Genomic DNA, 14,550 nt, shown 5'->3' on the forward strand with positions numbered 1-14,550 from the left:
GTTAAGTGGTATAGTGTTTTTAAAAATAAATTGAGAAGCATATATCTTGAAGGTGCTTTTTGTCTAGTTGATAGGACGGCTTTCTTATTGCTTCTTAAAATCAATTTTTAGTATAAAATTTAAAATTTTTATACTAAAAAGTTATTTTAAGCAACAACAAGACAGTTTTATTACTACTTAAAATTTATGTACTAAAAAATTATTTTAAAAAGCAGTAAAAATTTTATATTAATTCCAAGATCTGCAACAAGGATCATTTTGTCAAAAATAAAAATAAAAAGAAGGATCATTATGTCCAATTCTTCAAAATTAAGTCCTGGAAACCAAGAAGCTTCAATCTTTGTAACAACATTGAAGTCTTAGCATACTGAAACCAAAGCTTTAGAGGAAAGCAGACAAAGAAGGTAATATGTTTCAGTATTTGAATCGAATAGTCTATTTATTGATCATATAAGCAGTGAATTTTAATCCAAAATATGCCATTCTGAAAGTTTTTAGACCTTACAATCATTCTATGGTACTATTCAAAGACAGCAAAGATATGACCTCCCTATATTACATAAAATAACATTGAACAAGAATGGGTGGAACAGGAATAAAAAATATGGTAAAATAATGATACAATAGGAAATATCAACAAGAACAAAAAGATGAAACATTGGATACTCTACATGATTAATGAGAAGAGGCTGTTCTGCGAATGAATCTGTGACCAGACTCATCCTCCTCAAAAATCTTATCAATGAACTCATCCCAGGTCAACCGATGCCGGCCCTTTAAAGATGAGGAAGGGGAATCCTCACTGATTGGACTTGAATTGGACTCAAATGTGCCGTAGGGCGAAGGAGAGTAGGCATCTGGCACAGACAATGTAACCGCTCTGCGGAGCGCAGCCCTGTGCTCCTCTTTGTGCTCTTTCGCAAGCGACTCCTTGCGCTCCATTCTCTGACTCGAAGGTATTTCCATGGTTCTTTCCTTCTCAAGCATCAGCTGAAATCCAAACAAAAAACTCTATTTTAAGAAGCAATAAAAAAAAAAAGACATCATTAAACCACTCCATAGATTTCGATTGAACTTGCAAATAATTTTTCTAGCAATCATAGTCATCTATTGAGAAAATTTTGATGCATCTAATTGACGATAACATTAGATGGGAATTGACAATGCATTATATGAGAGTTCTGTTAAGCCAGTTCAGATGGAACCGACTCAACCGGCCCAGCATGGGCTGGTCCAAGTCTACAGGAGGCGGACCCATGCCACCCCCCATTTAGCCGCCTAAAGCGGGGGGCCCACAGCCTTGCCGCCCAAGGATTTTTTATTTAAAATAATCTATTTTTAGTAAGGAGAGGGGAGTGAAGGCTATAAATAGGGATGAGAGGGAAGGGTTAGGGTATGCTTCATTATTGTTTTCTCTTGGAGTCTTTTGTGATCTTGGGCTCAAAACTTATTGTCTAGATATTCGGAAAGAACGATCCTCCTCTCGAATTGAGGATCAATTGTATTTTTTTAGCTTTATGTGTGCTTGCTTTGTTCTATATAATAAAAACTACTGTTTGGAGTTGATTTCATTGGTGTTATTGTGCATTTTCTCGCAGTTTGTACCAATTTATTGTTAGGGTTGCTTGCCAACTCAAGTATTTCCTATCAAGTTCCAAAGCTTACATCAAGAGCCCACTGGCATTCTCTTTCTATCCAAATTATAGCATGGTCAGAAGTGGCATTGCATGATAGGACGATGTGCTCGAACCTGCCATCAACTGGCACTGCAGTTCTCACAACTGGAGGTAATCTTCCACACCTGACAAGCAGCACAAAACATTATAAAATAACCTAAGAAAAAATGTAGATCTGGATTCTTTATAGAAACAGTTGGTGAGATCAAGTAAATGCTCAACTACCAATAGATGTTAATGACCAATTTAATCCATAAATATTTCACCTGCTATAAAAGACAAATGACTTACAGTAGAAAAAATAAATGAAAAGGTGCACCATTTGCTCAACTGGTAATAAGCACAGTTTCAAACACTAAGGGTTCGTTTGGGACAGCTTTCTTAATGCTTTCTAAAATAGTGTTTTAGTTAAAAAATTTCTTGAATTGGAATTTTTTGTACTAAAAAATTGTTTTAGCAAGCAATGAGAAAGCCGTCCCAACTCCCAAATAAAGCCTAAGTGTCAAGTATAAGAAATAAAACTTACCTGAATGGCTTCCTCTCAACAATGTGATATAGTCGGCCTGGAGCATATAGCCGCCTTGGGTCTCTTAACATGACATCCTCTGGTATGCATGTATCTCTCATGCACCTTAGACACAGCAAACAAGGCAAACTGTTTCAAAAGGACAATAATCAGCTTTCTAATACGGCTTTCGGCATTAAAGACACGCATAAGTAGCAATATGAGAGACCTTGAACATTTTATGGTGCTATTTCCTACTGCACAGGCTTCATAATCCACCATGTAATATTAATATCCAGAAACTTTCCAGTTATTGTGACAAGCATAGGCTTAACGAATGACTACTTATAGAATATGATACATCTTTATTGTTGATTATCACCAAATCAATCTAATATAAACTAGTGTAAGTTAGCTTTATGAATCATTCCTCATAAATCATTCTAGGAAGCCTTTGAATTGGTTCAATTTCATTCACAGACATGGATTACAGTAATCCATCATTGTGGATCAATCACCAATAGATGATCATCAATTTTCCTTAAAATCCATCTCATTAAGTCATCCCCATCATCATCATCATCACTCGTATCCCAATTTCATTCGCATCTAAGGCTTCGTTTGGAACGGCTTTCTTACCGTTTCTTAAAGCAGCTTTTTAGTACAAAAAATAAAATTTTTCTACCAAAAAGCTGCTTTAGAAACAGTAAGAAAGCTATTCCAAATGAAGCCTAAATGACTTGAATAACCAAAAATTATGAGCTCCAGTATATTTCAAATAATATATTTATTTAAAGATATAACACTGACAAAAGAAATGGTTTCTTTTTTTCCAAACCATCTTATTAGGTTCCTATTTCATGCTCGCTTGCAAAAACGAAGGTGCATGGAAACTGAATTTTTATTAGGGATTTGATTTGACATGTGAGATTGATGCAAAGGAATTCCAGTAATAATTGTGATTATGCAACTTCTTTATTTGTCTCCTATACCAAGCTTTGTGCACCAATTTAAATTTGACGCCAAGCCAAGCAGCCACTCCAAACTTCAAATTTGCACTCCACCTACCAACTCAATATTCAATATTTTGAAGAAAAAAAAAGCTCTAGGCCTACGTGAAAGCAAGATGAGCTTCATAGATTTTTACTTCTTAAATTCTGTAATAATCAATAAACAATCAAATTCATGTGCTAAAAAAAATCTACAAAACATGATGGGTCTACTAAAAATATAAAACAATGACCTTTAAAAGGAATGGACTGCTCCACAACAACTCTTTTATTTCATCTAGGAACATTTAAAATGCTACATCCTTTATCAAACATAATATATTGAAAAATCCAAAAATCTTATAAGTTATGTGGTTAACAATTATTTGCAGAGCTTCAAATGCATCTATTACAAACAAAGATTGCAAAGGTCATTATTAGTAAGGCCATTGCTACTACTGTTGACATGCCTATCCTATTATCATCATTTGCGTGAAATCTTCCATTTACTTTCCACTTGATCAGGAAATCTAATCTATTATTACATCAAGTGCAGCTATTCTTCAACATGAAAACATAAAATGATTTTTTTACAAGAACAAAAAAAAGGTATTTAGGACATTTATTTGTATTTGTAAACTATAATTATTGTGGTATCTATCAATGTTTTATCAGTTAAAAATCAATGAACCTAAGTTCCACCACGTGAAGTTCTTTATAGAAAGAATGATGCCTATACCAGAAAAGTGACTTGAAAACGTCTTCCAATGGAGTAGCTGTCCGAGGTAAGAAATCATCCTGCAATAGACGCCATCAACAAAATTCAAGCTTTCATTCTGCTAAATAGACACTTAGAAGGTTGAAGATATTCTATGAGAAATTGACTAATTCATTCAAATAGCCAAAATGATACTCATTTGATCTAGCAGTTGCTCAAAGATCAGAGCAAGTATAGTGGTCCAGCATAACATACTAGCACAAAAATAATTTGTTCCCAAATTTACAATAGTATCAGTTCAAACTCTCAGCAAATACGGGAAAACCAAGCCAGGACAAATTACATGCTTCTTCACTTCATATAGCTAAATATAAGACAAAGGAATAATGATCTGCACATGCAAATAAAACATTGGCACAAAAAAGATGAAAACAAAAAATAAGCATCACTGGAGATAATCTAATGAAATTCTAGAAATGCTGAAAGTATGAAGAAATCATGCATTCATAATCAACTTAAAAATAGCCAAACCACTTTGAAGAGTATGCCCTATCTGTTGTCTGCATGTCCTGAAAACAATGATGTGAAGTAATAGAATCTTCTAAGTTGAGAAATCCTTAATTTTAGGTCTTTTTCTTTCTGAAATCTAAAAAAAAGAAAAAAGTTCAATGGATTAAAAATGAAAACTTTTTCTTAGGTAAACTGATTGCAAAATGCTTATGTAGAGTGCCTAGTATCTGTTTTACATCTTCTACGTGAAAATATTCCATTTTCGTAAGATCTTCTTGACTATGACTAAAAAGTTGCTCATGTGCAGAGCATATTCTCAGTATATGAACTAGCTAAGCACAAAATCAGTGCTAGAAATCAAACTTAGGCTTCATTTTACCAAACTTTTAAAAACACTACAATTAGATCCCCATGATTTCAAGATGCAATATGTAGGTCCCTATTATGACAATGCCATTAAATATTCCTTAGCTGTCAAAAATGCAAGTTTAAAAGCTCATCTAGAGGACCTCATTGAGACGAGCTCATCTAGAGAACCTTATTGAAAACAAACAAATGTAGTGATAATGCCCTTCATCTTCCAACATGATTGGCCTTCCTTCCATGACCCATTCTCATGACCTCGTCATGAATCAAAGAATCAAAATAAAAAAATTTAATGCAAGGTGGCATTGCAAACACTAATTTAATAGATACTCCCATTATTCTGGTTCAAAATTTTAGAGTTTTCTGTCATTCATTTTTCTAGGCTTCAATTTGATAATTTATTACCACATTTTAAACTTTTTCTATATAATTTGAAATTTTTCATGTGTTGCAAGAATTTCTTGAGATATCAGGTATAAACCATAACTTTTTAGAATTTCCGGAAGTTTTTTCTATAAGGTATCATTTTAACTTTCTGAAAGCATTTGTGTAGTATGTTCTCATTTCATTCTTCATGCTACTTTGTGGATGAGTTTTGCTCACTCCACAAACATAATAAAGAAATTGTGCAAAAAACTAAAAATATTGATACAAATAGGTACACAATATTTCATTTAAAGGTGACATGTTCCTGGTTGCAAACAAACTTAGTAGCAAATTTCTGGTTGGGTGCAATCTTGTAGTTTGGTGTGGTAAATCTACTGGAGTGGTTAAGTTGAACAATGATAATACCTTGAATATTTTTTATGATCATAGTTCAAAAGGCCAACATGACTTGGATATTAATGTTGAATGTGAAGAAAAGGCATAGCAAAAAAAGGGATAGGGGGTTCATGAATTAAATAGAGGATAAATTACACAAAAAATGATGAGGATATCAGCAGGAGATTTTTGCGCGTTTATCAGAGGAGGCATCAAAGATCGACGGCCACGATCAGGAGCCTTTATTTTTTATGCATTTTGTTGTATTGTTTATTTTATATTTCAGTTTTACTATTTTACCCATATGGATGGTTAGCTTGATGTTGTAGACTAAAGTGCCCTTAGAGGGCACTTTATTCCTTTTCTTTTGTCATGTTGAGGCCTATATATAAAGGCCCCCTCTATTGTATTTTGGTAATGATTTTGATGAATAAAAAATTTCACCTTTTGTCTTCTTCAATGTTCTGAGCTTTGAGAGAAGAAAGAGAACCCTAGGTGAAGGTGATTGTAATACCCGTCAGTCTTCAGAAGAGTCCAAGGCTCGCAATTTATCTCTATCTCCCTCTCCTCACATCTAGCCACCCTCTCCACCACCTAAACCCACAGGCTCCCCCCTCCAACATCTTCCACCCGCCGGTTTCACCCCCCCCCCCCAACACACACACACACACCCACACACACTGATGTGATACCACATGCAAGAGCTTCTAAAAAAATTAAAAGTGAATGACAACATAATTTCAATTAATTTTATCTTATTTGAATAGCAAGAAAATCATTAAAGAAATCGTGTTATTAACTAGCTTAGGCGAAGAAGTATGCGTAGATTAACCAAAAACTCATGGATAACCAAGGTTAGTAGCAATACCAAAAGCTATTGTCAACAAATCCGTAATTTAATAACGAGAGTTTCACCTTGGGGATTGATCACTCAACTACACTAGGCTTAGCGGGGAAAATCTTCAGCACACCAAAACGATGCCATGAGGAAGGTTGCAACGCGATGGTCTTGAGCCACGGAAAGGTTGGCGGTGGTGGAGAGGCAACGGACGGATAGCGATGACGGTCCACGAATAGTCTTCGAATTTGCTCGTCGATGACGTCTTTGAGCGTGGGAAGAATGCGATTTAAGTAGTCTTCAACTTGTGTCGTCGCGATCCGAACCCGATGTCGAAGAATGGAGACCGGGTGATATGGATGTCACCGTAGATATCAAACACCAATCCACTATCGATCTCCGGATCCGCCATGCATGCTTGGCGTAGGAGAACTCTTTCATTGAGAAGAGAAGAAGAACGTGGTGTGGAGAGAGAAGCACTTGTGTAGTTGAAAAGAGTGGGGAGAGGAGGAGATGAAGCCGGACGGAATCCCAAGGAGAGAGGGGTGGGTTAGGCGGGTGCAAGATGAGAGAAGCTAGGTATAGATGAGGTGGCATGAAGTTTACTCAAATCTGAAAATAATCTCAAATTGTAGTAGTTTGGAGGGAAATACTTTGAGAATAATTTCAAATTTCAAATGTAATTAAGGGGGCTTAATGAGCCATTAATGGGGCTCATCAAGAGGGTGGCCGCGGCATGCTTTGGATAGGAAGAGGAGGTTTAAATCTTAAAACTGAAATTAATTTCAGTTTTAAGTAAATAGGGAGGGAAAATCTTTGGATTCAAATTAGAATTTCAAAAACGGCCATAGCATTAATCTCGCACATAATGGGGAGATTTTCTCCTTGAGGCCGGCGGCATGCATTAGAGGGAGAGAGGGGATTCAAGGGAGATGGTTTTCAATTTAGGAGGTGAGTGGGGCATAGTTTCATAACTCAATCTAAATTAAATGAAATAAATCTCCTCATGAAAAACCTTCCTAAATTGGATTTCCAAATTAGGAAATAATTCGAAATTTGAATGTCAAATGTTCAAATTTTGAACTTTGTGTATAGGAAGGGGTCGGGTGGGTGATGAGGATGACCGGTGAAGTGGCCGGCCGGGACTTGGGTGTTATGGCCGGCTGGCATAAAGGACTAGGGGTGTGCGAATTCGTGGTGGAGGTGGAGAAGATGATGGTAGGGGTAGGAACAAGAAGATAATCTAAACTAACATGAGTTGCGGACTCTTCCAACAATGGTGGGCCTTGCGCTTTGCTCCCCTTGAGCTCTCTCCCTTCTCAAGCCCTCATGCAAGAAGTAGTAGAAACCAAAAGGCAATTTTCATTCAAATATTCATTAGCTATTACAAGAGAAAAGACCCATATATATAGGCTCAAATTACTCATGAAGAAATAAAGACTAAATTGCCCTCAGGGCCCCAAACATGACTCAACTCAACATAAGGGTACAAAAGGAATAAAATGATAATAACTAAAATATAAGCTCTAAATTGTGGCCGTCTATCTGTGATGCTCCTTGCGATGCACCTATATGAACCTTGGATCGATTGTCCTCATCACACACACCTCTTTCAAAACCGACAGCCCCTTCTTGCCGCCGCCTCACCACCCCAAGCTGTCGGCCTCCCAAGGACCTCCTAGCCTCCGGCCAATTAGTCCCCATAAGCTTGACTTCAATTTCAAAATTCTCTCTTAATTACCTTCCTAAAATATCCTATTATTAATTAGGAAAGTTTCTTACTTGAATTCAAATATATATTTGAATTACAAACTCTTTCCTTATTGATTAATCTAATTTAGGAAGTCTCCATAATTATCTCAAATATGAAATTAAATCTTAGATTTGATTTCAATCATCAATTAAAGTCAATGACCCACATACATTGAACCTAGACACCCTCTCTCCCTTCTCATATGGCCTGCCCCTCCTTTGCCCCTTTCTCTCTCCAATTTAATCCCTAACTCCTAATTAAATTCCCCATAAATCCTCCCTAAGCCACTGCCCCCTCTAGCCCTATTTTGGGGATAATTTTGAGTTTCAAATTATTCCTTTCGGCCCTTTGGAAATCTGAAATTAAATTTCAAATTTTCTAAATTACTTCCTTCCAACTCCCTCGCCAAAGTCCAAGAATCCTCCACCTAAAACCCTAGCCGTTTCCCCCTCCCCCTCTTTACCCGAACCTCCAAAACGCCAGCTCCACCCCTCCCTACCTCCTTCACAAGCAGCTGGCCCTCTTTCATCCATTGATGGCCGATCCTGAAGTAGATCGCGGTTTCGCATACGATTCTCAAGGGCAGATAGATATTCTTCAGTCATCGTTCTTCGAACCCGATTGGGAGAAAGAAGACACCATCGACGATTACGTTGACCGTATACTATTACACTTGGCTGAGACTATCGACGAACAATGACCCTCCGGACAGTGGCAAATAGTCAGACATCCAGCCGCGTCTCCTCCTCTGGTTACCTTCCCGTGGATCAAGACCGTTGATGTCCTGTCTCTTTTGGTGGCATCATTTGGATTGCTGAAATTCTCTTTCTGCTAAAACTTTTCATAGAGCGTGATTGAGGGGAAACTCAAGGTAAATGTTCTAAATATTAACCCGTGGATTCTTATTACGGCATAATTAGTTTTATTGTACTTTTCTGATATTATTTTAGTTGTTTTGTTCTTCTAGCTTATAATTGCATGCCAAAGCAAACTTCAACTAAAAATTCTTCAAGTTAACTCTTGTGGTTCATTAACCTTAAAGTGGCAAGCTTTACAATATTTTATCAATTCCTTGCAATTCTTGTTTGTGTCACATCAAAAAATTTAAATATAATATCAACTATAAGCCAAGCAACTATAACTAATCAGTCACTACAACATAAGTTCACTTTACCTCTCACATCCTTCTTCTGTTCTTCATACTTCAGTAAATCGAAAATATATTCTTAAAAAGGCAATTCTACTTGGGAATGGCTCAACTTTAAAATTGTAATTCACCAGGTTATAAAGTTAACCTTCTGTTAAGACTCTACGATGTCATTAAGAGATTATCAAGTTTCATTACTAATCTTAGTAATTGTATCAACATTATCTCATTATTCCTTTTCTTGGTATTCATTATCTTTAAATAACTCTAGATATATGAAAGTTGATCAAGCCTTTCTACATTAATAAATACCTTATTCAACACAGTGCATTCGAAACTGCAAGAATATAGATTCTAAAAACAACTGTAGTTGCAAGGTGAAAGATTTATATGTCAGATTGAATGATTCACCGTATATGACATTTTTCAAGAGTCCTTGACAAATCAAAGAAGTGAGGTGGCTTACAAAGACGAGGGTTCTAACTAAAGTCTTAGGCCATGACCAAACAAAACAATTTGCCCAACATGACGATAAGTGGCGAGCGCCACCCAACAGGCCTCGCTACCGAGCAAATCCATCAAACTAAAGGCACCTAGTAGTTGTTTTTGTGACTAGGGAATGGTTAATACTATGCATCCTTGCCCCTGCTTTACTGAGAAGTTGTTTTTGTAAATCAAACGGAAAACCAATAATCTTGGGCTACCATGGGAACAACTAACCGCTACTCTTGCCCTGTCTTGAATTTACTCAACAAGTGAATGAAAAGTTCGACAGAGTGTTAAAAAAATTGATGGAGATAAGCACGAGGGTTTCAATCGTTTTTGGTTTTTACTTAAAACAAGCGAGGACAAAGATTAACCTAAAAAAGGGAGAGTAGATCCCATATCTAGCGTGCTACATAAAGTGTCAAACCAATGATTCAACACACAGCCCATCTTAAAAAAATATAAAATAAAATAAAATAAATATAAATGAATAAACACATGGCCCATTCTAAACAATATAATTATATCCCTAAGATTGAATGAAATAATATGCAGGTTTATATCATGACTATTATGTTAAATGATAGTTTGAAGCCAAAAAAATACACTTATGTTATAAGGTTATTTAAGAAACTTTAGTGAGATGAAACAAACAAATGAACGATTGTGCCCGTCACAAACCACTTGCAATCTAAGAAGTAGAAAAAAACCAAGTCATATACACATCAAACCAAATTTTCAAATATTCTGTCAAATATACTTAGTAGATTCATAAAGCATACCCCTCATAACATCTAACGGCCACACCAACCTGCTATATTCTAGAAAAAAAAATGAAACCTCTTTTGTTAAATAACACTTAAGTAACAAATATTGAAATCTTAGAAGATCTTACCTAGTATAGATTAATATTAACTATCAAAAACTTTAAAATTAGCATCAAAATATTACAATAATATATCAGTGCTAGCCATTAGCAGGTACAGCACAAAAAGTAAAGTTAATGCTTCTACGATGAGTCCAGCATAACAATGAAGGAAAACCTCTCTTACTTTAATTAAAAAGATGTTGTAAACAAAGTTCATACTCTCTCCTATTTATTTATTATTATTTCAAGCAAGTTTTGTACAACTTCTAGATTGTTTTTCCATCAAGATTTCTTTTCTTTTTAATATTCAAATTAAATACAAAATTGTAAATATAATTGCAATTTTATAAAATTTGCCTATAAGCCTCTTATTCTCTAATCACTTACTCATCTCTATCAAAATTGATTAGGATCAAAGTACTTGATCATATCACAACAAAAGTATAACTTCATATTCCATTAAAATTATATTTCATGGGCTTGAAGTTACATTATATTTGATGGAAAGTGAGTGTAGCATCCATTAAAGATAAGGTTGCCAAAAATTGACTGAGGTGATTTGTGTACATAGAATGGAGGTAAAACATGAAGAAATAAGAGCAAATATATGGAACTAATCCACAAGGCCAAGCAAGCAAAATAGACATATGAAGCATAATATTACGACATATTTTGTCAAAAAACCACGACATAAAATAGAACACCACATTTAGCACTCCGCAGCAATGGAAAGGGGAAGTACATAAAGTCAATCATAAAGAAATGGAAAGATATTAACCATGATATGATGATTTTGCCACTAAGATGCAAATAACAGTTATATCCTCACCAAACATAAGTTTTAGTGTCACTTTTATGTTTGATTTGGTATGAACCAAAATATGGTATCATTAGCATCATGTACAAAACACCAATGTCACCAAAAAAAAAAAACATTTTTTTCATTACTCCATATCACCTAATTCTACATTCTCTTTGTTATAAATGCAATTATAGTTACTTGGATAATTCAAATATCATTCCCAGTAGTACACATGCATTAGACATGCACCAGCACTATTGGATTAAATATGAACATTCATACAAATGAAAGATAAACCTGAACGGGTATAAAATTTTCATGAAGAAGCAGAAAAAACATAAAAAGTTAGAAAAATCTTAGAATATCATCTAAAGAAAGAGAAGGCTGTTAAAATGCTAAAAAAAATATATGCATTTTCTGCTATCAACATTATATTCGTTTGCTTTAAGGGGAAAAATAAAAACAATAGAGTGCATTGCACTAAATTATGTTGTGGCAGCAATCTAAAGACAATAGAACCATAAAATTGAACCATGTGAGATCAGCTAACATCATCTAGAATACAGCAAACACTTTATCAGAATGCATAAAAGGGGGGAAAGACTTCTTGCCTGAAGTACAACTGAGTTTATTACATCTGCATATTTAACTGCCAAATTGAGTGACATACACCTAGCCGGCGCTATTGCATAACATCGAACCCTCTTTCTGTCAATATTACCCAACTTCTGTCTATTTTGCACCACCAGCATTGCTAGCATTGCCGCCACACCAGAACCAAGAGAATGCCCAGCAAAAGTGAGAGTATAGTTAGGATACTTAGCCAACAACTCCTTTATAGTGTCACATTCTGCATCCAACACCCATGCAGCAGCCTTTAGCAGCCCATTATGAACATAACCTCCATCAATTTTCCTCTTACCAAGTCTGTTATCCAGCAGCACAGCATAATCGCTTTCTTTTGCCAAATTTAAGCCTCTTATTGCAAGGACAATATCAGAATGGTCATGATCAACATAGAGCAAGTAAGGTGTCACCCGACCTCGGGTGTCATCGTATGTCTTGCGGCGAACAACCCACTCAGGATTCATTCCATAGCCTCTTGGCGGCTCCCATTGAGGGTGATAAAGATCATCCTCATAGTTCCCCAGGATATAGCGGCATATTCGTGGAATAGGCTCAAATTCTTCAATTGTGGCGACGGCCCAGTTCTCGCTGTCATGGCCAGCATTATGGATGCAACGTTTCCAAGCCCAACGGGCACAGGCAAGGCAATAGACACACTCAAGGAGAGGGGGCAGACCGCAAGCAAGTGACATCAGGGAGAAATAGCTAGGAGTTGAGCATTGCAATGAAAACAATACTCTGATTCAATCGAATAAGCATTGACAATGATTAAAGTGGAATGCGGACGCACAATTAGCTCAGAGGAGATACTTCACAGTGGTTTGCGAGAAAGTTCGGATTTTTAGTATTTCTCACCAGAGATAGTGGTTGATTCATAAGTACTGTGCTCTAAGGATTTACAATGGGTATCAGAAAGATGGGTTTTTCAACAGGTAGATAAAAACCGCAGAACCCCCCAAAAAAAAAAACTTGAAAAGAAATCGAAGGACAGAGAAACGTGCGGGGAAAACCTCACAAAAGGGAACCCCACAAAAAAAAAAAAAAAAAAAAAACTTGAAAAGAAATCGAAGGACAGAGAAACGTGCGGGGAAAACCTCACAAAAGGGAACCCCACAAAAAAAAAAAAAGAATCTTTATAGGGTTTGAGTTGGCGCGAGGTAACGCGGGTAAACCCAAAATAGGGTATTTTGCAACCCGAATAAGTTCCAAATATCTGCAAACGACATGAACAATGCAAAGAGAAAGCGGGCTTCTTTTAGTTCGTTCACCTGAAACCTTCTACATGCGGAGAATCTTGGCCAGATATCCGCAGCAGAAATCGTCGCGAAGATCAACTGGACGCGCTTCAAGCGGAGCAAGTAGAACTCAAGACAAGGGAATGCCTAGAACAGTTGAAGAACAAATCCTACATTAATAAAAGACATTAAAAAGTGAAGCCGCCAGAAATTCTTCGAATATTCTGGGTTTATGAGCAGGAACCAAATCCGAAGAGAAAGACCAAAAATCTTCTAACCTTGTGTTAGGTAATTCAAGTTCGAATAACAGTGGATAAATCCTAGAATTGAGAGAGAGACATGGAGGATTTTTTCACATGCAGCACATGTCTGCGGGACTGAGATGAACGGGGAGGGCAGTAGAGAAGTCTAGACCGGAACCAGAAGTGGACTGGAGATTTTTGCTTCGTTAAATAATGACTTGCGCTGATGAGAGTCGTGTGTAGAACGTGTACAAGAGGAAATGTTATATTGTCCTGCCCATATTATTATAAAATAATAATAAATAAATAAATAATTTCTCAAAATTGGTGATACTAATAGGATTCATAATAAAACTATTGTTGATGATTTGATTGATACTAATTTTTTTGTTGTTTTCTAATTCTTTTGTTAATAACTCTCATATTAGTAGGGGTGTCAATATTTGACACCATTCAAAAATTTGACTTGAACTCAATTTGAAATTTTTTTTTTATTATGGTCAACCTATTTGCCAAATGAGTCGGATTCAGATTCAAGAAATCGACCCGTTTCAGAAATCAGGTCTAGTTTGGATTGACCCGAAAACACGAGTGACTCAGTTTGTGATTCTAGGTTCGAATTAATGGGATTTGTGTAAAATCTAACCCTCTTGATTTTATGGCTCACCTTATACAATCTCGCTGAAATTGCACTCGCGAGTCAAGCCGGTGTCAACGTCCGCCTCTCCCGCAGCTCCGCCATCTTCCACTCCTGCTTCGACGATGTTCCTTCCTGTTATGCAACTTTGACGAGACAAGTACAAAGCTAATCGAGGACAACGCTCTTGCTGGCATCCTGGAGAACCTAGCCGCTGTTTCGAAGCTCCGGTATAAGCTAATCAATGAAATTGTCGTGATTTAACTCACCGACAGTGGAGTGTACCAAGTGGAGGAGAACTCGACATTCATTTTGGCTTGATCGAAAGTAAAGTCGTAAAGAAGGGTTGACCCAGGTCCAAAGAGCGTCGGATTCGGGTCCAATAAATT

General features: G+C 36.4%; 1 protein-coding gene across 3 annotated transcripts; it reads right to left on the reverse strand.

The window, feature by feature from the left end:
• Positions 1-412: 412 nt before the first annotated feature.
• Positions 413-13,743, reverse strand: LOC110103328. Of its 3 annotated transcripts, none has more exons than XM_028693401.1 (7): positions 13,561-13,743; positions 13,101-13,429; positions 12,032-13,015; positions 3,910-3,968; positions 2,203-2,331; positions 1,666-1,801; positions 413-990 (listed from the first exon to the last, which is right to left on the reverse strand). In XM_028693401.1, the coding sequence occupies exons 3-7, from the start codon at positions 12,737-12,739 to the stop codon at positions 676-678; spliced, it is 1,347 nt and encodes a 448-aa protein (XP_028549234.1). In that variant the 5' UTR covers positions 12,740-13,015; positions 13,101-13,429; positions 13,561-13,743; the 3' UTR covers positions 413-675. The 3 variants fall into 3 exon arrangements, with proteins under 3 accessions (XP_028549234.1, XP_020687656.1, XP_020687655.1); XM_020831997.2 differs by having other exon boundaries at positions 2,203-2,307; positions 13,101-13,452; XM_020831996.2 differs by having other exon boundaries at positions 13,101-13,452.
• Between the last annotated feature and the right edge of the window lie 807 nt (positions 13,744-14,550).

This window comes from Dendrobium catenatum, unplaced genomic scaffold (genome assembly GCF_001605985.2).
Source record: "Dendrobium catenatum unplaced genomic scaffold, ASM160598v2 fragScaff_scaffold_266, whole genome shotgun sequence".
NCBI classification, from domain to species: Eukaryota; Viridiplantae; Streptophyta; class Magnoliopsida; order Asparagales; family Orchidaceae; genus Dendrobium; species Dendrobium catenatum.